The sequence below is a fragment of the Anguilla anguilla genome, chromosome 12, assembly GCF_013347855.1.
Source record: "Anguilla anguilla isolate fAngAng1 chromosome 12, fAngAng1.pri, whole genome shotgun sequence".
In the NCBI taxonomy this organism is placed as follows: domain Eukaryota; kingdom Metazoa; phylum Chordata; class Actinopteri; order Anguilliformes; family Anguillidae; genus Anguilla; species Anguilla anguilla.
In genome coordinates this window covers 35446055-35470659 of record NC_049212.1, presented here as the reverse complement: position 1 = coordinate 35470659, position 24605 = coordinate 35446055, and the positions used below count along the sequence as shown (strand labels likewise).

Genomic DNA, 24605 nt, shown 5'->3' with positions numbered 1-24605 from the left:
TCATGTTCGCAACAAGAGTGTTAACTGGAAAACACAGAAGCCAATGAACATAAAAGCTCATGGAAGGGTAGGATGTATTAAAATAATGCTCCCTGATGCATGATAAACCAAGCCAACAACAATAGAAATCAATTACGGTAAAAAAGGAGGGAAACCGTTAGCTAACGTACTGGTGAGAGAACGGGTTACTTCAGTGAGAGAACATGCCATTAACTGAAACTGAGGACACTGTACAGCAGGAGGTAACACCGAGGCTAAAATGGTCTTAAATACCTGCTACCCACAGAATTGCTCCTGCTTTTGAGAGAGAGAGAGAGAGAGAGAGAGAGAAAGAGAGGGAAGAAAACTCACCCAAGGGCTCTGAAAACACTGGAGTAATAGAAATCACAGGCAAGTGTGGACAGATATGAAATATTACCATTACTATAAAAATAGTGTTTAAATATACTTATAAGATTAGTTCTGGGCCTAATTTTAGCAAATCTATAGAAGCAGTACAGTGTCTGATCACCACTGAAATGTACAGTGTGTGTGAGACTGCAGAACCTGTTGGTGTGTGCGGGCAGGTGAAACTCACCTGGGACGTGGTGGTGGTGGGCTCGGGGGGCGGGGTGTAGGAGGGGCGGCTGCGTGCGGGCAGGGTCAGCGAGGTGTGGACGGAGGCAGCCGGAAGAGACGCCGACTGCAGGGTGGGGGCTGACTGGGCCAGGAGGGGAACCAGAGGCGCCGGGAGCAGGGGGTCTGGGAGGGGTCGGGGCGGGGGCGGGAGTATAGGGTCTTGGAGGGGTCGGGGTGGGGGTGGGAGTATAGGATCCTGGAGGGGTCGGGGTGGGGGTGTGAGTTTAGGATCTTGGAGGGGTCTTGGAGGGGGCGGGAGTATAGGATCTTGGAGGGGTCTTGGTGGGGGTGTGAGTTTAGGATCTTGGAGGGGTCTCGATGGGGGCGGGGGAATGGGGTCGGGGGCGGGCTTAACAGGAGGCATGGCCAGCTGAGGCTGCAGGGGAGATGCTCGTTGAGGCATCAGAGGCTCAGGAAGCAAGGGCAGCTCTGCCAGCAGAAACATCAAAGTGTTAGGCATCTCAGAGGCTCAGTTTACAGTACACACAAGGCCTACGTGGACAGCGTGGAATCAAAGACGTGTACAGTTACACAGGATTAGGAAAAGACACGAGAGTGGAGGAATAGGGGAACAGCCGGGTATAAACGTGAACTCACCCAGTGGAGGCCCTGCTGGAGCGGTTTGGGGTTCTGGGAGGACTTGAGGAGCCCCTGGATGAACCTCAGGGGCAGGTCTAGGGGCCCCAGGGTGGCCTGATGGCCTCGTGGGTCCAAGCAGTGGAGGAAGGTTCTACAGGAGCACGGACACACACACACGTTCACTGAACTTTCACTTCTACAAGAATAACAGAAACAAGCATCCACAGTATATTTCCAGGCTGTGGTTTACCTGGACTTCAGTCAGGCCAATACGCACTGAACTCCACTGCCCTGACCGTATTGGAGATGCCCTACCAACCCAAACACTTTGCTTGTGCAGCTGGCTACTCACCAATCTGGGTGCTGCTTTGGGACCAGGCCCTGCAGCAGGCTGCCCCCGGCCTGAAACAGAACAAAGAGAGAACGCCCATTTACCCGCTCCTGAATGCAGGACAGCGCCCATTCCAAACAGCAGCACTCTAGGGTTCAGATAAACAGCGTGAGGTCTCTTATCAGGAGCATGCAGATGGAGTCTCGTATGAGCTGGGACTGAACAGGCCGTTAGCTGGGTAGGTACACACACACACACACACACACACACACACACACACACACACACACCAGCCTCCTTGGGGCAGGGTCCTTTTTCAAAATGTAGTGCCATTGTCTGGTGATCCACACATTCCATTCACTGCAAATTCAAGTCAATGCCTTCAAGCAGCTGAGCGTAACCACAAGTGACATGAAGTCTTAGGGTCGCCGCGGCAACGGTTAGCTTCACTCATTCCAGTTCCTGCATGTGAAAGGCTTGATTGACTCGGTCAGCCAATAAGCTTCATTCTTCTTCATAGTTGCAAAGGCCGCCAATATTACGTTGCGTTAGCTGTTAGCTCAAGGTGTTCCATGTGTTGCTTACACAGGTAACTAAACTGAACTGACTGTGGTAGCAGTGTTACATCACAGAGTCTGACTCTGAGCTTGAAGGGACTTGTCAGTGTTTCAGGTGATTTGTCAGAATTTAAATTTATTTTAGTTTAACAGGGGCAATGCACACTAATGTAAATAAACACTTCTGTAAATGTGCCAGAAGGCTTATTGTCAATCTGTAGACCCTGGGCAACACGTCTTTGGACTGTGGGGGGAAAACCGGAGCACCCAGAGGAAACCCCCACGCAAACACGGCAAGTTCCACGCAGAGAGGATCCAGGCCGACCGGGACCAAGGCCTCCAGACCCTCCTCCGGGCGGGGCAGCAGAGCTAACCACTGCTCCACCAGGCTGCTCCAGGACCTGTTATAGTCCTGTTACAGGACAGGGTCCTGTACGTCCTGGCTGAGCTGATCTGCACTGTGCCTGAGAGGAGTATGTCCACAGGGATGAAGTAAAAAGCCAGGAAGCAAAAGCTATTCGCCCCAGCGGCGTACCTGAGGGTGGCGGGGGCCTTTGGGGGGGCGCTGGGCGGGCGGGGGGCGCGCTGGGGCGAGGGGGAGGGGGTCGTTTGGGCTCCATCTTCTCAGCACAGGTGGTGCTGACGGAATGGAGGTCCACAGGCCGGTCTGAAAAAAAAGCCACAGAATACAAGAGGTTCGGTTGTCTGACACTAGAGGTCTAATTTTCCACTGGAAAGAGAATTTTCATATTTATTTATGTGTCTCACAGCTAAAAATATACTGCACCAATATCCTGCTAGAATTATGAATTTAAAACACGTACAATAGCATTACAGGAGTGAAATAAGTTCACAAATATCACTGTGATCATTTGTCAAAGTAAAACAGTATGTCACCTTGAGGAGGTCCTGAGGAGGAGTAGGGTGTTGGGATGTACCAGGTGGTGGGGGCCGGGTCGTCCTGAGTGGGGGAGGGGCAGGGACTGCTCCGGGGCGAGGGAGCGGGGGACGTCCCGGGACCCCTCCCCAGGCCGGGCTGCAGGGTCGAGGGCAGAAACTCCTCTTCCTCAACAGCGTCATCATCCTCATCATCTGCAACCACAAGCACATGAAATCCCCCAGGGACCAGTGAGCTCCAAACAGGGGACAGTCCTACTGGATCAGTGTCACGCTGAAGCGCAGGATCAGCTGAAATGTAATTCCTAATAATCACAAAAAAGTTACGGCAAAGTATCACGTTATCTTTGCTCTCCACTGCAAGGAATGATACAAGCTCTCCTGTGTCATCAATACAGGCACCAAGACACTAAGAAATCAATGTCATTTTTTGTTTTCTTTGATGGTTTTTTCACTGTTTATGTTCTGCAGTCTACCCCTTAAAAGAATAAAAAAAAAACAAGCTAAACTCGTCGTGACAGACTGGAGAGGCAGCGGCAGCTGAATTTCAGTTTCCAGTTTCCAGAATGTTTTCATCAGTCTGCGTCCCGCCCAGTCCCCCCCCCCTCGCGGGGGTCATTCCGTACCCTCCTCCTCGTACTCCACCCCCAGGTGCGTGTCCTCGGCCAGCAGGGCGGAGCCGCAGGGGGACGGGACCTCCCCGCAGACGCTGTCGGCGCTCGTCTCCTGCTCCAGGCTCTGCATCCAGCGCGGGCTCTTCAGCTGGACCAGGACGGTCTTCCCCTGGATCTGCGAGAGAGAGAGAGAGAGAGAGAGGCATCAGTCCTCCCTCTCCACCGTTTCACTCATTCCATTAAAAACCCATTTTAAACAATTCACCCAGTTTTGCATTGCCTTTGACCATCAGAACTGTTTACGCAAGCAGACCTCCAAATAAAAACCCATGTGAACCTCACTCTGCCTTACAACGACTGCTTCTACCAACCTCATTTTTAAATTTATTTCCCTTTGTTTGTACCTCAGTTGGTTCATTTTACACATCCTCTCTTACTCACCCTAACGTCAGGTCATTCCTGGCTAGGGGGTCGATGCTTACCGTGGTGCCACTCAGCGACAGGGCGTCCAGAGCAGAGTAACCTTCCAGAAACGTCACCGACATCTTCTCCTCCACAAACCTGTGAGGTTCCACGAAAAGACCAAAGAGTTACACTGGAGATCAGTAAGCCCTGCGTATCCTGCAGACTGACCCGTGTGGAGGAGGGACCTCAAGCGCCAACACTGCACAAAAAAAGGACTCAACTCAACAGGTCTCAGCTTGACTTAATAAGTGTCCTAGTCTTGTCATGAGATTTCAATTCTTATTTTCTTCTCTCAAGCTGAAAATACTAGCTTGTTTAAGTCACGCTTTGTTTGACAAGCGAAATTGTCTTAACCGCATTCGCAAATCTTGACATGTCTCAAACTGTCTCACCTCACTGGCAATCTTTTTGTCTTATTTAGCAAATAAGTAACAGAAATTGACGCATTTTTTGGTTTTTGCAGTGTTTTTGAGTTCAGGAGCATCACCGCGTCCGTTGGACTTTGGAGCATTTCACCACTTAAGTGTATTCTTTAAAACATTTACTGGCTACGGAGTGCTCACACTTTGCCTCCAAAGTCTTAATGGACTTCTGAACACAGGAAAGCCACAAAAACCAGCAGACACTCTGGCCCTCCAGCAGCCTGAAATGCCTGATGGAAAAAAGCTTGCAGAATTGATGTCAAAAACTGCCACAATAATAATTAACGAAACAGATTAGAAACTATTAAGATAGCAGTTTTTAATCCGTTTGCTTAGTTGTTAAAATGAGCAGTTAAGCAGTCAGAGCCCACAGCTCTAACTGCCAGAAGGGAACTCGCCTGACGAGGACGACCTCCCCGAACGCCTCGAACTCGCCGAGCAGGTGGTCGACCAGGGCGTCGTCGAAGTCGCCCCCCTCGCGGGAGTCGCAGACCGACACCAGCACGGTCCCGTCCGGCGGGCCCTGGGCCGCGATCACCTCCTCGTACACCCGCCGCCGGGCCTCGGGGTCCACCTCCAGCACGTCCACGTCCATGATGGCCACCACCGGCCTGGGGAGGAACGGAGAAGGAGAACTCGCACCGCGAATCCCAAGACCCCGAGCGCATCTGGGCGAAGACAGCTCAAATACACACAGCGCTGGAGGCGATCCAACCAAGTATGGATACGTCATCATCTTTATTGTTAAAAACATCTGAGACACAGCTATACAGAATCACCGCAGTAACTGATCTATTCTCAAACCTGTGGTCGGAGGTCTTGATTTCCGCTCGGCCGTAGTACAGGAGAGTCCCAGGACTCCCGCCATGTTGAGCCGTATTCACCAGATTCACCTCTTCAACTGCGAGACACACAAACGCATTCGCTGAGCGAAGGGTGAATTAGGGACATTACGCAGTACACACCGTTAGCCAGAGTAACGACGCAGTACACACTGTTAGCCAGAGTAATGACGCAGTACACACCGTTAGCCACAGTAATGACGCAGTACACACTGTTAGCCAGAGTAATAACGCAGTACACACCGTTAGCCACAGTAATGACGCAGTACACACCGTTAGCCACAGCAATGACGCAGTACACACCGTTAGCCAGAGTAATGACGCAGTACACACCGTTAGCCACAGCAATGACGCAGTACACACCGTTAGCCAGAGTAATGACGCAGTACACACCGTTAGCCACAGCAATGACGCAGTACACACCGTTAGCCACAGTAATGACGCAGTACACACCGTTAGCCACAGTAATGACGCAGTACACACCGTTAGCCAGAGTAATGACGCAGTACACACCGTTAGCCACAGTAATGACGCAGTACACACCGTTAGCCACAGTACTGACGCAGTACACACCGTTAGCCACAGTAGTGACGCAGTACACACCGTTAGCCAGAGTAATGACGCAGTACACACCGTTAGCCACAGCAATGACGCAGTACACACCGTTAGCCAGAGTAATGACGCAGTACACACCGTTAGCCACAGCAATGACGCAGTACACACCGTTAGCCAGAGTAATGACGCAGTACACACCGTTAGCCAGAGTAATGACGCAGTACACACCGTTAGCCACAGCAATGACGCAGTACACACCGTTAGCCACAGTAATGACGCAGTACACACCGTTAGCCACAGTAATGACGCAGTACACACCGTTAGCCAGAGTAATGACGCAGTACACACCGTTAGCCACAGTAATGACGCAGTACACACCGTTAGCCACAGTACTGACGCAGTACACACCGTTAGCCACAGTAGTGACGCAGTACACACCGTTAGCCACAGCAATGACGCAGTACACACCGTTAGCCACAGTGATGACGCAGTACACACCGTTAGCCACAGTAATGACGCAGTACACACCGTTAGCCACAGTAATGACGCAGTACACACCGTTAGCCAGAGTAATGACACAGTACACACCGTTAGCCACAGTAATGACGCAGTACACACCGTTACCCAGAGTAACAACGCAGTACACACCGTTAGCCACAGCAATGACGCAGTACACACCGTTAGCCACAGTAATGACGCAGTACACACCGTTAGCCAGAGTAATGATGCAGTACACACCGTTAGCCACAGTGATGACGCAGTACACACCGTTTGCCACAGTAATGACGCAGTACACACCGTTAGCCAGAGTAATGACGCAGTACACACCGTTAGCCACAGTAATGACGCAGTACACACCGTTAGCCACAGTAACGACGCAGTACACACCGTTAGCCACAGTAGTGACGCAGTACACACCGTTACCCAGAGTAATGACGCAGTACACACCGTTAGCCACAGTAACGACGCAGTACACACCGTTAGCCACAGTAATGACGCAGTACACACCGTTAGCCAGAGCTAAGACAGCGTACGCTAGTTTGCGAGGAGCCCCTTACCGGAGTTCTCGAAGTTCCACTGGGTTCTCTTCCAGAGCACGCGGTCAGTCCACGCGGGGACGCGACACTTCTCACTGGTGTCGTACACGTCTGACATGAAGTCGTACTTGTAGGTGGGCGCGAAATCTATCGGTCCCTCAATATAACCTTTGAATATCTGAGAACAGGGAGATGAGAAAACTATGAGAGCAGGGCAGTCGTAGGCTAAGGGCAGGTGTGTATGGCGGTAAAGAGAGGGAGGGATGGTCGTAGGGTAAGAGCAGGTATATTTTGGTGGTGCAGAGCAGGTGGGATGGTCGTAGGGTAAGAGCAGGTATATTTTGGTGGTGCAGAGCAGGTGGGATGGTCGTAGGGTAAGAGCAGGTATATTTTGGTGGTGCAGAGCAGGTGGGATGGTCGTAGGGTAAGAGCAGGTATATTTTGGTGGTGCAGAGCAGGTGGGATGGTCGTAGTGTAAGAGCAGGTGTGTTTTGGCGGTAAAGAGCGGGTGTTTTGGCGGTAAAGAGCGGGCGGTACGGTTACAGGGTAGGAGCAGGTGTGTGTTGGCGGTAGAGAGAGGGAGGGATGGTCGCAGGGTAAGAGCAGGTGTGTGTTGGCGGTACAGAGTAGGAGGTACGGTTACAGGGTAGGAGCAGGTGTGTGCTGGCGGTAGAGAGTAGGAGGTACGGTTACAGGGTAGGAGCAGGTGTGTGTTGGCGGTAGAGAGTAGGAGGTACGGTTACAGGGTAGGAGCAGGTGTGTGCTGGCGGTAGAGAGTAGGAGGTACGGTTACAGGGTAGGAGCAGGTGTGTGCTGGCGGTAGAGAGTAGGAGGTACGGTTACAGGGTAGGAGCAGGTGTGTGTTGGCGGTAGAGAGGGGGAGGTACGGTTACAGGGTAGGAGCAGGTGTGTGTTGGCGGTAGAGAGGGGGAGGTACAGTTACAGGGTAGGAGCAGGTGTGTGTTGGCGGTAGAGAGGGGGAGGTACAGTTACAGGGTAGGAGCAGGTGTGTGTTGGCGGTAGAGAGGGGGAGGTACAGTTACAGGGTAGGAGCAGGTGTGTGTTGGCGGTAGAGAGGGGGCGGTACGGTTACAGGGTAGGAGCAGGTGTGTGTTGGCGGTAGAGAGTAGGCGGTACGGTTACAGGGTAGGAGCAGGTGTGTGTTGGCGGTAGAGAGGGGGCGGTACGGTTACAGGGTAGGAGCAGGTGTGTGTTGGCGGTAGAGAGTAGGCGGTACGGTTACAGGGTAGGAGCAGGTGTGTGTTGGCGGTAGAGAGGGGGAGGTACGGTTACAGGGTAGGAGCAGGTGTGTGTTGGCGGTAGAGAAGGGGAGGTACAGTTACAGGGTAGGAGCAGGTGTGTGTTGGCGGTAGAGAGGGGGAGGTACAGTTACAGGGTAGGAGCAGGTGTGTGTTGGCGGTAGAGAGGGGGAGGTACGGTTACAGGGTAGGAGCAGGTGTGTGTTGGCGGTAGAGAAGGGGAGGTACAGTTACAGGGTAGGAGCAGGTGTGTGTTGGCGGTAGAGAGGGGGAGGTACAGTTACAGGGTAGGAGCAGGTGTGTGTTGGCGGTAGAGAGGGGGAGGTACGGTTACAGGGTAGGAGCAGGTGTGTGTTGGCGGTAGAGAGAGGGAGGGATGGTCGCAGGGTAAGAGCAGGTGTGTGTTGGCGGTAGAGAGTAGGAGGTACGGTTACAGGGTAGGAGCAGGTGTGTGTTGGCGGTAGAGAGTAGGAGGTACGGTTACAGGGTAGGAGCAGGTGTGTTTTGGCGGTAGAGAGTAGGAGGTACGGCTACAGGGTAGGAGCAGGTGTGTTTTGGCGGTAGAGAGTAGGAGGTACGGTTACAGGGTAGGAGCAGGTGTGTGTTGGCGGTAGAGAGTAGGCGGTACGGTTACAGGGTAGGAGCAGGTGTGTGTTGGCGGTAGAGAGTAGGCGGTACGGTTACAGGGTAGGAGCAGGTGTGTGTTGGCGGTAGAGAGTAGGCGGTACGGTTACAGGGTAGGAGCAGGTGTGTGTTGGCGGTAGAGAGGGGGCGGTACGGTTACAGGGTAGGAGCAGGTGTGTGTTGGCGGTAGAGAGTAGGAGGTACGGTTACAGGGTAGGAGCAGGTGTGTGTTGGCGGTAGAGAGTAGGAGGTACGGTTACAGGGTAGGAGCAGGTGTGTGTTGGCGGTACAGAGTAGGAGGTACGGTTACAGGGTAGGAGCAGGTGTGTGTTGGCGGTACAGAGTAGGAGGTACGGTTACAGGGTAGGAGCAGGTGTGTGTTGGCGGTACAGAGTAGGAGGTACGGTTACAGGGTAGGAGCAGGTGTGTTTTGGCGGTAGAGAGTAGGAGGTACGGTTACAGGGTAGGAGCAGGTGTGTGTTGGCGGTAGAGAGTAGGAGGTACGGTTACAGGGTAGGAGCAGGTGTGTGTTGGCGGTACAGAGTAGGAGGTACGGTTACAGGGTAGGAGCAGGTGTGTGTTGGCGGTACAGAGTAGGAGGTACGGTTACAGGGTAGGAGCAGGTGTGTGTTGGCGGTAGAGAGGGGGAGGTACGGTTACAGGGTAGGAGCAGGTGTGTGTTGGCGGTAGAGAGGGGGAGGTACGGTTACAGGGTAGGAGCAGGTGTGTGTTGGCGGTAAAGAGCGGGCGGTACGGTTACAGGGTAGGAGCAGGTGTGTGTTGGCGGTAGAGAGGGGGAGGTACGGTCGCAGGGTAAGAGCAGGTGTGTTTTGGCGGTAAAGAGCGGGCGGTACGGTTACAGGGTAGGAGCAGGTGTGTGTTGGCGGTAAAGAGCGGGTGTTTTGGCGGTACAGAGTAGGAGGTACGGTTACAGGGTAGGAGCAGGTGTGTGTTGGCGGTAGAGAGTAGGAGGTACGGTTACAGGGTAGGAGCAGGTGTGTTCTGCGGTAAAGAGCGGGAGGTACGGTTACAGGGTAGGAGCAGGTGTGTGTTGGCGGTAGAGAGTAGGAGGTACGGTTACAGGGTAAGAGCAGGTGTGTTTTGGCGGTACAGAGTAGGAGGTACGGTTACAGGGTAGGAGCAGGTGTGTGTTGGCGGTAGAGAGGGGGCGGTACGGTTACAGGGTAGGAGCAGGTGTGTGTTGGCGGTAGAGAGTAGGAGGTACGGTTACAGGGTAGGAGCAGGTGTGTGTTGGCGGTAGAGAGGGGGAGGGGCAAAACTCTTACGCTTCCCGCCTCCTTCTGCTCCAGCAGCTGGTCCATGGCGGTCAGCACCTCCCAGTTCTGCTGCTTCACCAGCTCCTTCACCTCCTCCCCGCTCAGGTTGATGCGGTAGTTGAAGTCCCCGCACCAGAAAATGTAATCATGAGACTGCAGCTGCCTGCCCTGGAGACGGAGGAGGATACACACGCACACGCACACACAGACACAGACACAGACAGACACACAAATACAGACAAAAACACACACACACAAACAGACACACAGGCAGAGACAATACAAATGACAAGATGAGCTGAGGTAAGATCTGTGTATTTTTGAGAAGCACGTAGCAGGGTTTCACAGCTTAGCCTTCAGCCTGAAGATATCTGACCTCTGGCAACAGGAAGAGCTTAGCATTACATTCTGGCACTAAGACGTTTGATGGAACGCCATCTAAAGATAATCTATAAAAGCACCCATTTTACAGACGTAGGAGAAAAAGGAAGACATTAGAACATACAAGATTATTTACTTGCTTGCCTGTTTGTTTGTTAGTGTTTTACTCAGGGTAAATTACACAGTACAAGTACTTAATGATCAGAGCTATTTACTGAATCAATTCAGGATAAGTTCTTGGCTCAAGGGTACAATGGCTTTATCTCTCCCTGGATTCAAACTTGCAGCATCCTGGAAGCGAGCCTGGCTCACTAGCCCCTCTTCCACACCAGGCGACGCTGTAGTTACCATGGGGAAGCTGAGCTTGCGGGAGATCTCGCTGTAGTCATCGTTCCTCTCCTTGACCTGTGATTGGCCGGCAGCGAAGTGGGAGCAGACGAAGCAGATGCTGGTGGAGTGGAAGAGCATGCGGATGGCCACGCCTCCCTTGTTTCCCGTGGCTCCGCCCATGCCAGTTTTCACGGTGTCCACGGCAATATCTCTGAAAGACAGCAGGCGTCATAAGAATGCGTCCGTCCTTACCCATCTGACCACCATTTCCTGTTCCTGGCCCTAAGCAGCATTTGTACAGGATGAATTCTCCCATTCAGAAACTGGACCAATCTGCGTTTCCAAATACTGCACAGCGTTTTCCAGTCCACATCCCAAAATCGGCACCCGATCTCACTGCGGATTTCGCTCACAGCCTAAATCACTCCAGCAACAAAAACCGACAAACATTTTAGCAGCAAACCGTCGGAAGGATAAAACTCACCCCGATAATACCCAGCCCCAGTTTTCTTTTTTCCATTAGTTCCATAAATGCACCCTCTTAAATTCATTCCCAAGCCCAGATCAATATTCAGTGACACTTACTTAACGGCATGCGACACACAGAGCTCCCTTCGACACTCATTCATCAAAAAGAACTTTCCGGACAGGCAGAGGCAGGAGACGGAAAGAACGTAATTCAATTCAACAGAAAGATAATGAAATATGTCGAAGAAGAATAATTGGGGGGGGGGGGGGGGGGAGGGGGGAAGAGACGAGAGACGGTATTTCGGCGTACGCACCGGATGAAGGGCGCGTGCTGGGGCCTGATGAAGACGAACAGGCACACCCCTACGAGCTGCTCCGAGGTCAGCAGCACGTATTTGTAGTCTCTGGAGAGGGTCTTGTGCAGCTCAGCGGCCCACAGCTTCTGATTGGTGGTGCTGCAGGAAGACGGAGGCGGAGTCTGAGCAGCGCTAGTAAACATTAGCGCTTTTAACGGCAAGGCGAAACTCAGATACGCGATGTATGAAAACAACACCACTTATCCACCATTTAATGGTACTCAGTGTCTTCCCTTACCCCACACATTAATATAATAACCCAATAAATCAGTCAATAGATGGAGAAAGCACTTCAAAGCCAGTTTATCTGTAGATAGTTAGCAACATAGCTAGCAAAGTTTGGCAAATGACCATCCCACTACTGGAAATGCAGGGCTGACTGGAAACCAAAGTCTTCAATTTTAATGAAACAACAGGCTCCACCTTTTTCTTCCTTTTATGTTCCTCTCAGTGACACCAAAAACATTTACCGCCTAGACAGAGTTCTGAGGACTTACAGAATGCATTCTGTGACAGGCATAAGCATGCAACGATAAATATCTGACTGTTGTGAAGAAATGATATATAAAACGTAAGTGTTGCCAGAAATGTTACTACCCAATTTCTACACACTGAAGGGCAGAAAGCACCAGCCTGAACGCAGTCTCTCACCTGGCGCTCACTATGTTGCCAGCGTTGAGCTCCACCATCTCCTCAAACCCAATGGCGTAGATGTCTACAGGGCTGGATTTACTGCCTATGGAACAATCCGGAAAAAAAGTGCAGGTGAGAGAAAAAAAAGGAGACAAATTTTAGCGGGAATGAAAAACAAGAAAAAAAATACTGAACCAACATCAGTTTATTCGAGCTCATACACTGACCTACTTCAATATTTTATGAAAATGAAATTCACCTAAAGGAAATCATATATGCGCGTGTCATGCTAGCGTGCTAGCGATATCAGAGAGCTAGCCAGTGTGTTAGCGATATTGGGGAGCTAGCCAGTGTGTTAGCGATATTGGAGAGCTAGCCAGTGTGTTAGCAATATCGGTATCGGTGAGCTAGCCAGTGTGCTAGCAATGAGCTCATACACCAACCTACTTTAATACTTTAGAAAAATGAAATTCTAAATGTAAATCATATATGCGCGTGTCAGGCTACGCGTGACAAAATGGAGGCGCAGTCCTTGCCTTGGAACCCCGGAACGCCGGCCTTGCGCGGGGCGTCCAGCAGCCAGAGGTCCAGCGAGTGCCTGCGGTAGTCCACGCTGCGGATCTGCTTGCCCCCGTTGACGTTCCAGGTGCCCACGCACACCCTCACCTGCTTGGGCCGGGTGTACCTGTGATGGTTCTGGCACATTCCCAGGAGCACCCGGGGGGACGCTGAAACAAGGAGAGACGGGCCTTCAATCACAGCAACAGAGCAACGCCCAGGAAATGCATCTTAAAATGTCTATATAAAAAAATACACTAAATAATAAAAAAATTAATAAATATTGCAGGTTCCCACTAAAATATTAATATTTTTCCATGACATATCCAATAGAAACTTAAGCATAATATTTTCAGCAACTACTGCACCTACTTATTACTGCACCCGTCAAAGTCCTGCAAAACAGGGCTCCTGAAAGGATGTTAAAATGCACAGGAGAACATCCTGTATGCTAGCAATATCAGGGAGTTAGCCAGTATGCTAGCGATATTGGGGAGTAAGCCAGGATGCTAGCAATATCAGGGGGTTAGCCAGTATGCTAGCGATATCAGGGAGTTAGCCAGTGTGCTAGCAATATCAGGGAGTAAGCCAGTATGCTATCAATATCAGGGAGTTAGCCAGTATGCTATCAACATTAGGGAGTTAGCCAGTGTGCTAGCAATATCAGGGAGTTAGCCAGTGTGCTAGCAATATCAGGGAGTTAGCCAGTGTGCTAGCAATATCAGGAGCTAGCCTGGAAAAAGGCTCTGGAAAAAGTTCAAAAAAGGACAACCAAATTGATTCCTGAAATGAAGATAAAAGCAACGAGACTAAAGATGCTTAATTTCTTCAAGTTTAGGAAAAGGAGACTTAGGGGTTATTTGACTGAGGATTTTAAATTCATAAATTTAAACAAAACTCGGGTAGAACAAGAGGACATAAATGGAAATTAGCAAAAGGTAAATTCTGCAGATTTTAGGAAGCATTTTTTCATGCAAAGAGTAGCCACTGCGTGTAATAGCCTGTCAGGTCATGCAGTAAAGGCAGAAGCGCCTGGGGTTTTCAAGACCAGGCTTGACACAGTCTTAGATACTATCTAGCCTGCAGGTAAACAGAGCCAGAAGTACAATTTAGTCAGGAAACTGGTAAGCAATGTAGGGGTGAGTGGCCTGTTCTTGTCATTATGTTATATTATGTACTATCAAAGAGCCAGCCAGTACCTTTTGCATATTCCCGTACATATTAAAGAAATTGTTATCGGATCACTTTCCATTCGTTTTTTAATTCAAATATTTTCAAGGCCTCTGAAGGACTGTGAGAACCCTCAATATTTCATGAAAAAGGAGAGGACAAAAAAAATTTTTAATTCACAACACAGCACTGGACAGAAGTTAATGCAGCCTACCTGATTGCACTATAAACTACAAAACTAGCAGCGTAAGCATTGGAAAGAGGAAGAAGACAGAGAAATTAAAATCAAGAGGAAGGACACAGTGAGAAAGTGCCTATATTACACAACCAGCTGGTCAGACCTGCTCTTAGAGTTACAATTCTCAACACTTTTCAGCATGTTATGACATTGAGATGGGCTGCCCTAGAAGAGCTCCTTATTGAATAATTGAAACACCAGCATAGCAAGCACCATCGGGGGTCAGTTCAATTTCAGCACGGGAAACCAATCGAAGGGACTCACTTCCCACAAAACACCGCGATAGAACACGACGGCTTTTTTTTCAGCTCCTGAATTTCATTTCATTACATTTCCAGAACTGAACTGCACTGCACTGACCCCCACCCAGACCTCACGTTTCCCCAAAAGACCAGCATGAGGAAACCCTGCCCCCCCCCTCCGGTCGTGGTGCTCGGACCCCCCCCCCCCCCGGCTGCGCACCCTGGAGGTTGCTGGTGGTCAGGAAGGCTCGGGCCTTGTCCGCCAGGTCGCCGTTCAAGGAGCTCCCCAGGCGCAGGATGTCGATGGCCTCCTGCTTGGAGCTGTCGAAGAAGTTGTTCTGGATCGTTCTGGTGACCGACCGAGCGCCATCTTTCAGCTTCCCACCCTGCAGGGAAACACAGGAACGACAACAAAATAAATAAATATATAAATAAATAAATGCTAAAAATTAGTGGCAGTTAAGCACCCTCCAGCTGGATGGGGAGTATGCCTTCCTGTAACAATCCTGCCGGTGATCGAGGGCACCCCCTGTACACCCATGTCGTAAACAAATGCATGGACTGAACCATTTGGGCATCCAAACACAAGTCGCATGCAAGTTGCCTGGCTACATATTTCCACATTCAGATTTGGCACAAACTGGAACTGAAAAGATGGGACACTGTGTGCTTATTTGTTTCTTTAACTGTAATAAAAACGTCCGAACTGTGACACAAGGGGAAAAAATTGTCCATTTTTAGCTGCAGTCTGAAGACAGCCTAAGGCCGCCTCTCCAGCGTTCCAGGATGAAGTGACGTTTGCGGTTTTTCCAAATCTCTGCAGAGCGCTGACCTTTGCCCTCCCCTCCAGGACTCCTGTGCCGGTGTAGATCTTGCTGACGGAGTCCCCGTTCAGGGACCACATGGTGCGGAAGGTTTCCTGGAAACGGCCCAGCAGCTGGGACTTCTCCATCAGCCCCAGGTCAGCGAGCTGCCGTGGCACCATCTGGACAGCAGGGGGCAGCAAAGACGGTCCGTGGTGAAACCCTAGCATACAGGCTACTGTGGTCTTTAGCAGCACAGCAAGTAAAGAAGGTTAAAGCTAATGAACTAGCCTATGCAGAGGAGACTGTGGCGATGGGCAGGGCCTACAGGTGGGACTGGTGGAGAAATATGCTGGGGGTAAGATGTCTGAAATTCTATTAAATGCCATTTGTCATATTTAATAAATCTGAATTGTTACTGAGGGTTGAAATTACACTAAAGATACTGCCTCTTTAACTTGGTAAAGGGCATTAATGAACTTTAAGATTTCCATGTGTTGCAGAAAGCGTGACTGGTCTTTTCAGTATGTAGGATGAGACACCCACACAGGTGTCAATCCATATTGCATCTACTCAAGTGCCCAAGTCAATTCTCAGACCTTCGGGATGATTCTCATACCTCTAAGGCAATGAAGGCCTGGACACTGTTGGTTCTGTCCAAACAGTCCAGACAGTTGACGCGTATGGTACCGGTCTGGCGTCTGAGAGGAAGAACAGAACAATATTACAACACGGAAATGCAGAGTACACATGTTTTGATGTGCGTTTGTGTCCATGCGCATGTCTGTGCGTGTATGGTTGTGCGTGTATGAGTGAGTGTGTATGTGTCTGTGCGTGTGTGTCAGGCAGGAGAAGTGGGCTGTTTGTGTTCAAGGACATCACAACTTCACTAAATAAAGCATCATACGCTCTCGGACTGTAAAAGCGAATGAGCCGCGTTAAGACGTGTTCTGCCCTGCGGCTGTGTGTCGGAGAACCAGGCGTCTGGGACTTCAGCCAAAGGTGCCGGCGCGCGCTTCAGAGCGGAAGGGGAAGCGGGAGAGGCCGGGCGGCCCTCTCACCCGTGCACGCCGCCCTCTCGGGAGCAGAAGAAGACGCCGCAGTCCTCCAGGAAGCCGGCCACCTGCGGCTTGAGCGCGCTCTGCAGCTTCTCCGCCCGCCCGCTGCGCGCCATCTGGTGGTAGTCGAAGTTCACCATGCTCACCGCCGCGGCGTGGACCGAGGCCTTCAGGTGGCCCTGTGGAGGAAAGCGCGGTTACAGAGACGCGAAGCGCACGCTCGCTTTACACACAGACGCGACGCACATGCTCGCTTTATACATGAGCAGCTGCCCACTGCATCGCCAGCCTTACATGCTCAAAAGCAGGGCAGCAGTCCTGTAGGTTTTCACTCCAACCCTAAGAAAGCACACCTCATTCAACTGCTAGAGATCTCATTGAGCTGCTAATTAGTAGAATCAGATGTGCTAAATTAGGGTTTAAATGAAAACAGTGCGGTAGATTTCCGGGAAAAGGGTTGGGCAGCCCTGCTCAGAAGGCTATCGTGTTGGCTTGTTTACAAGGCTAAAGTACACACATGAAAATACATGTAAATGTGGCATGGGAGACTGTGGCTCATGCAGATCCACCAGACTGGGCTTCCGTGCCCTGTGCCCATCCCCCGCGTCCAAACCCAGATGCTCCATGTCCAGGGGAAAGTTACAGATCTTGAGGTCTTTTCTCTGGTTCTTACAAATTTAAGCCATGACGCAGGTCAATGGCCAAGGTCGGAATTACCACAAGTGAGCAGGAAGCCCTCCCACAAACCAAACCATATTATGATTCACTGGAGGAAGTAACTGACAACTTATGAGTGGGTGGACCTCCCTAAGAACAGTGTCTACTTTGTCATGCTCACACATAGTACTTTAAGGATATGTGCCTGACAGTCGAGGCAACAGAACGAGAAATGGGGGTGCCGGATGCCACACCCACCTGGAAGGCTTTGGTCAGCAGGTGCTCCCCCTCCTTCATCCCCAGCAGGTTGACGATCAGCTGGTTGCCATAGAGACGCCTCAGTTCACTGAAGTGCCTGTGGGAAGCACCAATCAGATCAGGCGGAGGAAATGGCCCACCCCCCAACACAAGGACACGCCCGCTGAGGTCACAAACAGGGTCATGGAAGATAAAGACAAAAACTGAACCCTTTGAAGAACAGATTTTTTTTTTTGGAATGCATTTTCAGTCAGTGTTATAGAACTCTGTTGCTTTCAATTGTCAGTAAAGACTGTTACCTCCACGTTTAGTGAAGAACATGCTAATCAAATACTTTTTTGCATGCATGCCCTGCGGGTGCCAGGAGAAGGGAGCGATGCCTATCACACCATGAGTCACAGATCAACACAGATTTGCATGGACTTCCTGTAACGCAATCCAAGTCACACATATAGAGCAATAACTTCCACTTATTCTAACGGCAAAATGTGCATGTGCTGCTTCACACACAGAAATGCCCAGGGCGTTGACTCCCATTAACGTTCGATTACTTCCCGGTGATGTTGCGTCAGACGCGCCATGTCCTACAAGGGCCTTCTGTCTCAATGAGATAACAGCCTCTGCATTTGTCTTCTTGCTTTAGAGAACAGAGGAAAACTAGCTGCACTACGTGATATCCCCCTGCAGGGTTGGTTGTGGTGGTTTTAATACAGGAAGGATATGTTTAAACATGTATTCGCAAATGACGAAGGCACTAGACTGAGAAGAATCTGGCAAACGGTTTCCTGTTAGATCTGGCAGTGGTGTGGCACAACGGTTAGAAAGCAACTTTGAGTTGTAGGCCGTTTCTTGGTGAGGTACTGCCGTTGTACCCTTGAGCAACGTCCTTACCTGAACTGCTCTGATAAAATACAGCCTGTATAAACGGATTCCATGTAAAGAATACAAGCTGTACACGACGCGGTGTTGTGCGTAAGTCTGCTAAATAGCTGAAATGCAATGTGCGTTCGTTATATGGAAGGGAACACATTAAAGGAAATACAGTTAACAGGAACTGGGCTAAGCAGTGATCATGTAGTAGAGGCAGAGACCATCACAGGGTTCAAGACCAGGCATGTCTCTACACTGTAGGTACAAGATGAGTCTAGACAGGTCGATCAGTCCGTTCTCATCGTTCCATGGTGTTATGCTTACTGCATTTCCTTTGGAAGTGGTCACTTGTTCAAGAGTCACCTTGAAAAAGCGTTTCTGCAGCCACTGTTCCCTGACCTACCCTAATCCTCTCCAATCCTGGCTGGCTCGCCGGTAGAATTTATTTGTTGAAATTACCTTTCAAAAGCCGGAGCGTTGGCTTCAAAGCCGCGGGACAGCTTCACGCGGTGCGAGCCAACCTGTTAGGAGAAGATCCAGACCAACATTCTCACATTAAAAAACAGGGCCATTTTATTCCGGGTCCTGGCTCTCTCACCTCAGCCAATACCGCATTCAGAAATATTACAGGAGATTGAAACCAGAAATTTAAATAAAAACACTGATTACACTGCCGTTGCATTATGAAACACTGACATCAGTAATTTCGTAACTGAAAAGGTAAAGGAATTTCACAACATTGACTGATGATATATAGACTTGTTTAACTCAATCCACTCTGGTGTGTCGAAATGCACGGTTTCACTCTTCCTAAAAGGCACAAAAATGTCAGATTGCGTAATGAAACCCTAGGGCGGTTTAAGAGGAAGCCTGACCTTACCTGAATGCCTGGCTGCTCCCAGAACAAAGGTATGGACCCGCGGATTTGAATGAAAGACGACACCTTGTCATCCAGGAAGATAACCTGCAAATTCACCAACAGTACACAAATCTATTAATCATAATGCGGCAGGACTCGCTTTCCGGGGGGAATTCAGGGCAATTAGAGGACCACGCCTACTGGTTAAGTAGGCACACACCTGGATCATGTTACGAATCAGGCCAGGATTTAAAAGCGTGCTTCTTTCCACAGTAGGCGTCTGAGGCCGGGGATCCCCCACGACGGCGAGAGAGAGAGCACGTCGCCACAGAAGTGGGCTGAGAACCTCCGATTGCTAATTTAACTGATTTTGACTTGTTGTTTTAGTTTTTTTATTGTTACCCAGATCACGTGAGGGTGATGGGTGAAGGATTTCTGTTTATTTTCATGGGTGGAGAACTCTCTCTCTCTCTCTCTTTAAATAAAACCCCAGAGTAATCCGGAATTCCCGCATCTCCCTGTGTCCAGCTCCTCTGTCCCTACCAGGGAGGTCACGGCGTGACACATAACTAATATTTTTTTATTAAATAAAAGCAGCCGAATAAAAAATTATTTGCATGCACCGGCCCTGACTGGATGCTACAGAGCCAGGCTCAGATACAGAGTAGGACTGACAAGAAATATAATAAATCGCTCCTCTAAAAAGAGACAGAGAATACAAGTCAAGCTTTTGGCCAAATAAACAAATGCAAACGAACTATTATTAGCAAGTGGTTAGCGAGCTTCTTCCGCTGTTCATGCTTCCTGTGGTAATGGCCCGACCACAGCCTATCAAGAACGAGCCCCTCCCTACCTGCTCGGTCTCGACGAAGTTGGCGACCTGGCCGTCGTCGTTGGTGCCGCGCACGTTGAAGCGCGTGCCGGCCCGCTCGGAGCTGAGGCGCGAGATGACGCAGGCCTTGGCCTGCCGGTGCCCGGCGTAGACGGTGCGGATCTCCACGCCGCCGCACATCAGCCGCAGCAGCCAGCCGTCGCAGTCCACGCCGTAGTGCTTCAGGTGCAGCTGCATCGACTGGTTCCTGCGACCGACCGCAAGGAGGCAGCGGCAGCGTCAGCGTCAGGTTGTTGGGCTCAGTCCCAACTTCATGAACCAGTCAAGCTCAGGAAATTAGCTGATAGTTCAACTGATTTGTTTAAAAATCCTCATTGGACTTTACGGACGGTTTTCATTTCACAAATAAAATCTCAATCCATTCGTCGAACGGACTGGCTTTAAATGGAACGGTCATCAACGCAGAAAGGCAACAGTCACATACTGCATTGCAATCTACTGTACTGCGGTACTGCACAGATAACACAATGGACTTTCAAAAGGGCAGCCTTGCATGCAACCCTTCATGTCCTGTAGATGCTGATTCTCATTGCTTACACTGGTAAATCTACACCGGTAAATTTTTCATTATCAACTGACTAAATAGCGAAGAGAAGTGAACGCTCATGCACCTGTTCCTAAGTATTATTTTATTCCTTTTCAGCAACATCATCCAAACAGCTGCATATGAGCTATAAAGACCCACCAGAAGAAGCGGTTATCTGTGGTGTCCTCCTTCATCCTGCGATAGGCATTCAAGCTGAGGTCCAGACTGGTGCCGCTGGATGACCAGGCGAAGTAGAAGTTCCCCGAATTCAGGACCTTACGGACGTCCGCGATCCTGTCCTCGTCCGAGGGGTCGTTCCTCAGGGACACAAAGTCGGTGGAGGTCACCCGGAACACCTCGGAATCCTGAACTTTACCCACCGACATGCACCCCGTCACTAGCACCATGCTGTGGAGTGTAGCGTCCCCTGCAGGACGGGAGGAAAGGTCAATTATCACAGGTAAGCAAAAGGCTCTTCTGGCTCCACAGGCACTAGTGCTGACAAAATATATAAAATCTGTAGTGCAAATCTTGTGCCACCAGTCAACTGAATTTGTATTTCTAATTTGAAATTTTATACAGAATTGAATTAAAAATTGAAATTGCAATATTTTAAAACTGAATGTCGTGATTTAAATCTGAATTTCAAAAACTTATATAGAAGTTTCAGTTCAGTTAAAAAGCTGAATTTGAAACATGCAAGCTCTTTGCAACCTTTGAACTGCCACACATTCAAATTTGACTCTCCAAAAGCTTACAACTCTCGAAAAGCTAAATTTAAATTTGGGAACGTATGGTCACTCAGGAAAAGCAGTTGATCACAGATATCATCAATCTGCTGGGGCATGTCGCTCGCCTCTCATTGGCCATTCCAGAGGCCGACAGGTTATTCGCTCAGACCAGCAACAGTGAATACTGAACTGACTGAACAGCAACAAACTGAAACTGAATACGCAAAATACTGAATTTCAAGGGGATCCATGCAAGTTCACGTTTTTTTTGAAAATCAGATTCACAGCATTCAGTTTTATACCCATACATGGTGGCACAAGATTTACTCCTTATGAATCATTTTAAAAACAGCACACAGCAAAACAATCCAACTTTTTAATGAAAACCATGTGATGAAGGAGAGGAAAAGCGAGACAGCTACTGTGACTTCGCATGGAATTGTGTGCACAGACCTTCATCTTAACAGCTCAAATTATAATGACAGGTAGAGACGCTTTAAATCTGTTTCTGAAAGTAGCCCCAGGTTATGAACTACCCCAGGTGTACTATGAAGGCCATGAAGTAGCCCCAGGTGTCCAACAATATTAATAAAAAAAACTAACCAGCATTACCAAAATATACTGCAGAGGAAGCAGCGTCCATGAATAAACAAAAAGCCAGTAACTGTCCCTTGCAAGCTAGCTAATGCACCCAACACTGTCTTGTCACTCAGTGAAAAACAAACTTAAAATGCAGTAGGCTATTTTTATCTTTGTTCTCCATTGAGTTCCCTTTATTAAAATATCAGGCCGTGGATGTATTGTGTCCACCGGTTACTCCGCAGCATTCTTATCACATGCCAGTGTGAGAAATTTCTTTAGCTCTTTAACAACATGATTTGTGCACACAGTTAACTCTCTTAACTCACCAAGGTTGAGCTGGAGGACTCCCAGCATTCCGTAGGCATCCAGCATTTTAGAGTATGTGGATTTAATAGCCCCTTTCTCTGCAGCGGCTGCAAGAACAGCAGGACAAAGAAAAATCACTGACACCAGTTAGCTCAATACAAGTTGCCCGTGGCAACGTAATGGAACATTCTGGCACAGAATCTCAAGGTTAAGAATGGACATGCCGCAAACCTGTTCTATAGGCTAATTGTTTTTTTTATACCCAAAGGAGTAGACGCTACTCAGCCAGTGAGGAGAGCAACCTGGCAAAAGGCTGATATGGAAACAGAACCAAGTACACACAGAGAACAGAAATTATCGAAAGACACGGCTGTTGTTATTGTCTCAAGGTTATCTGCAAGGATGAGGTCACACAGATTCAGATTAATGCAGCACCTGCATGACCTGGCAAGGAATCGCTCCCAACACCAGGACCCAGTTACTGAAGTTGACAGTCAAAATATAATAATATAGTGTATCCAGCAGGGAGGCTACATGCCATACAGGCCTAATCCCACCAAGGCGAGTGCAGCTACACACGGGTGGTGGCAGAGACGCACAGCTTGTGAAAATCATATGTATTACAATCTGGGGAAACTTCACTTTTCAGAATGTAAGTTGCCCTTTTTGGTGTTGCCTCATCTCCTGAGAGCCCTTAACAAATTAATTTCCTTTCTTACACAGAACAGCAACGGCTCCTGACTCAAACAGCAGACATTCTTCTTGGCTTCGTGATTCCACAATCACACTATAGCGGGGAGGGTCCAGTTTGTGGTAAATGCGATATCCTTTGCTGAAGGCCATTGCTGTTCCCCCTGGGATGACTGGGATGACTGGACCAAATAGGTCACGCCTATCAAGAGAGGGAAACATCTCTTGTCAGTGCATGAAAAGTTTAGCTGTGCCCAAAATTAAGCTGAATGTTCGCAAGCACAAACTGTACACAACTTAAGCTCTCGCGGTCCGCCAGTCATGATTCATTCATTTAGCAGTTGGCACAAACTGGCAAGTCAATGTGCTCAACTGGAAAATACAGACTTTCTAATCTACTGTACAATGACCTGGTCTAATAGTTGTGAAACTAGTGGCGAAAGGTTTTGTCAGAACACGAAGGATTAAGATAAATTGAGTTACCTAACTGCTTACATAAAAAGCTAGAACAGATGCTGTCCATCGAGCGCTCTTACACAAAACTTCTTCCGATACAGTCAAATTGGGCATCTGAATATACAAAATAACAAGCAAAGAGCACAATCTTCTCCCCAGTGCTGTTGCTAACAATATGATGCCAACGCCAGGACCTAGTCTAGCTATCTCGCTGAACAAAGGGTGAGACGTAGTCAGCCAGCTTCCAAAGGTTAGCTATATTATCTAGTGTAGGTAACTTAGCATGTTTGCTAATTAAGCCATTTGTCATCGATTACGCAGCACCAGCACACACACACACACACACCGTTAGCTCAGTTCCGATGCCACTAGCAACAACTACTAGTACTAGGTACCTTCCTTCAATACTGACTAACAGCGCCTAACCAGCTAATTGCAACAAATATTACAAAACAACATTTAGTCTAGCTAGTAACAACATAACTATGGGTAAGTTAACTTACCTTACATGCAATCATTCCTGTGAGCAATGTTTTACAGTGACGACATCAACACTACCAGTCACTACGGTTTACAAATTATAGCTAAAAAGATAACCAGAGAGAAATTACGAATAGGCTACAACCAATAATCTACAACTAGCTAGCTAGCTTGCAAGCTATCCCTTATCATAAGGATCTGTTAACAAACTCCACGAAATAAAGTCATTTGATAGCTAGCTAGCTGGTCTCGTAAATCGATAATCAGTTAACATACTTCCAGAGTCTCTTAAGTAGCTAGTTTGTAAACTTTCAAATGAGCTAACTATCAGGTAAGCTACCAAGCTACCAATGTCTTCCGGCATCAGCAAACTTTGAACTACTGCCAGCATAGCAAGTAAGCTAAATTGATTTAGCACTGTCCGAGTACATTCAGCTCTGTATGCCCTCTTACATAAATCACATATAATCGCAGTGAATAAAAAGTCACTTTGTGCAATGCTTTGCAACAAATTCAAAACCAAAAATCAATAAATATCAAACACGTTACCCCCTTATTTTGTGTCCTCGCCCCCTAACTTCAGCGTGGGGTTTCAATGATAACACAAACTCAGCTGTCCCACCCACTCGACGTATCCACCCAGCGTTCCTACGGTTCGTACCGATCTTCAGAGAGGTCCTAAAGTGAGTCGATTTAAGTTTGGAGTAAAATTGAGCACGGGTGGCCAAAATCGCCTGAACATGAAAGTGTTAGGCCTGCGATAAGTGCATGGTGTTTTACTGCCTCTCGCCCAATGCACGCTTGGATAGATAGGCGCCCCCCCCCCCCCCTCGCCCCGTGACGATGACCATGGCGTGCAAACTACTTCAGTCTGTTCTTTGGGTGTTCATTCTTGATTAATTTTTCACTTTATTTTTTGCAGTATATATCGTTAGTGAATTACTAGCAGTTATATTGTTATACTAAACTCAAAGGCTGAATGAG

The 24605-nt window shown here is 49.0% G+C and overlaps 1 protein-coding gene across 1 annotated transcript in view; it reads right to left on the bottom strand.

Annotated features, from left to right (window-relative positions):
• The window catches only part of LOC118209150 (synaptojanin-1-like), a 28121-nt gene extending 4057 nt beyond the window's left edge, over positions 1-24064 (bottom strand). Inside the window, exons 1-27 of the mRNA XM_035384310.1 lie at positions 23645-24064; positions 22715-22887; positions 22016-22102; positions 20536-20803; positions 19812-20037; positions 18980-19063; positions 18559-18620; positions 17230-17326; positions 16318-16493; positions 15876-15957; positions 15286-15438; positions 14674-14839; positions 12782-12973; positions 12264-12348; positions 11571-11711; positions 10807-10999; positions 10087-10245; positions 6939-7095; positions 5288-5384; positions 4882-5094; positions 4079-4157; positions 3609-3771; positions 2983-3177; positions 2621-2752; positions 1550-1599; positions 1216-1348; positions 578-1047 (exon numbers count right to left, since the gene is read on the bottom strand). Coding sequence (XP_035240201.1) covers positions 578-1047; positions 1216-1348; positions 1550-1599; positions 2621-2752; positions 2983-3177; positions 3609-3771; positions 4079-4157; positions 4882-5094; positions 5288-5384; positions 6939-7095; positions 10087-10245; positions 10807-10999; positions 11571-11711; positions 12264-12348; positions 12782-12973; positions 14674-14839; positions 15286-15438; positions 15876-15957; positions 16318-16493; positions 17230-17326; positions 18559-18620; positions 18980-19063; positions 19812-20037; positions 20536-20803; positions 22016-22102; positions 22715-22838 — 3984 coding nt within the window. The 5' untranslated portion in view covers positions 22839-22887; positions 23645-24064. The remainder of the gene's footprint in view (positions 1-577; positions 1048-1215; positions 1349-1549; positions 1600-2620; positions 2753-2982; positions 3178-3608; positions 3772-4078; positions 4158-4881; positions 5095-5287; positions 5385-6938; positions 7096-10086; positions 10246-10806; positions 11000-11570; positions 11712-12263; positions 12349-12781; positions 12974-14673; positions 14840-15285; positions 15439-15875; positions 15958-16317; positions 16494-17229; positions 17327-18558; positions 18621-18979; positions 19064-19811; positions 20038-20535; positions 20804-22015; positions 22103-22714; positions 22888-23644) is intronic.
• Positions 24065-24605: the final 541 nt, after the last annotated feature.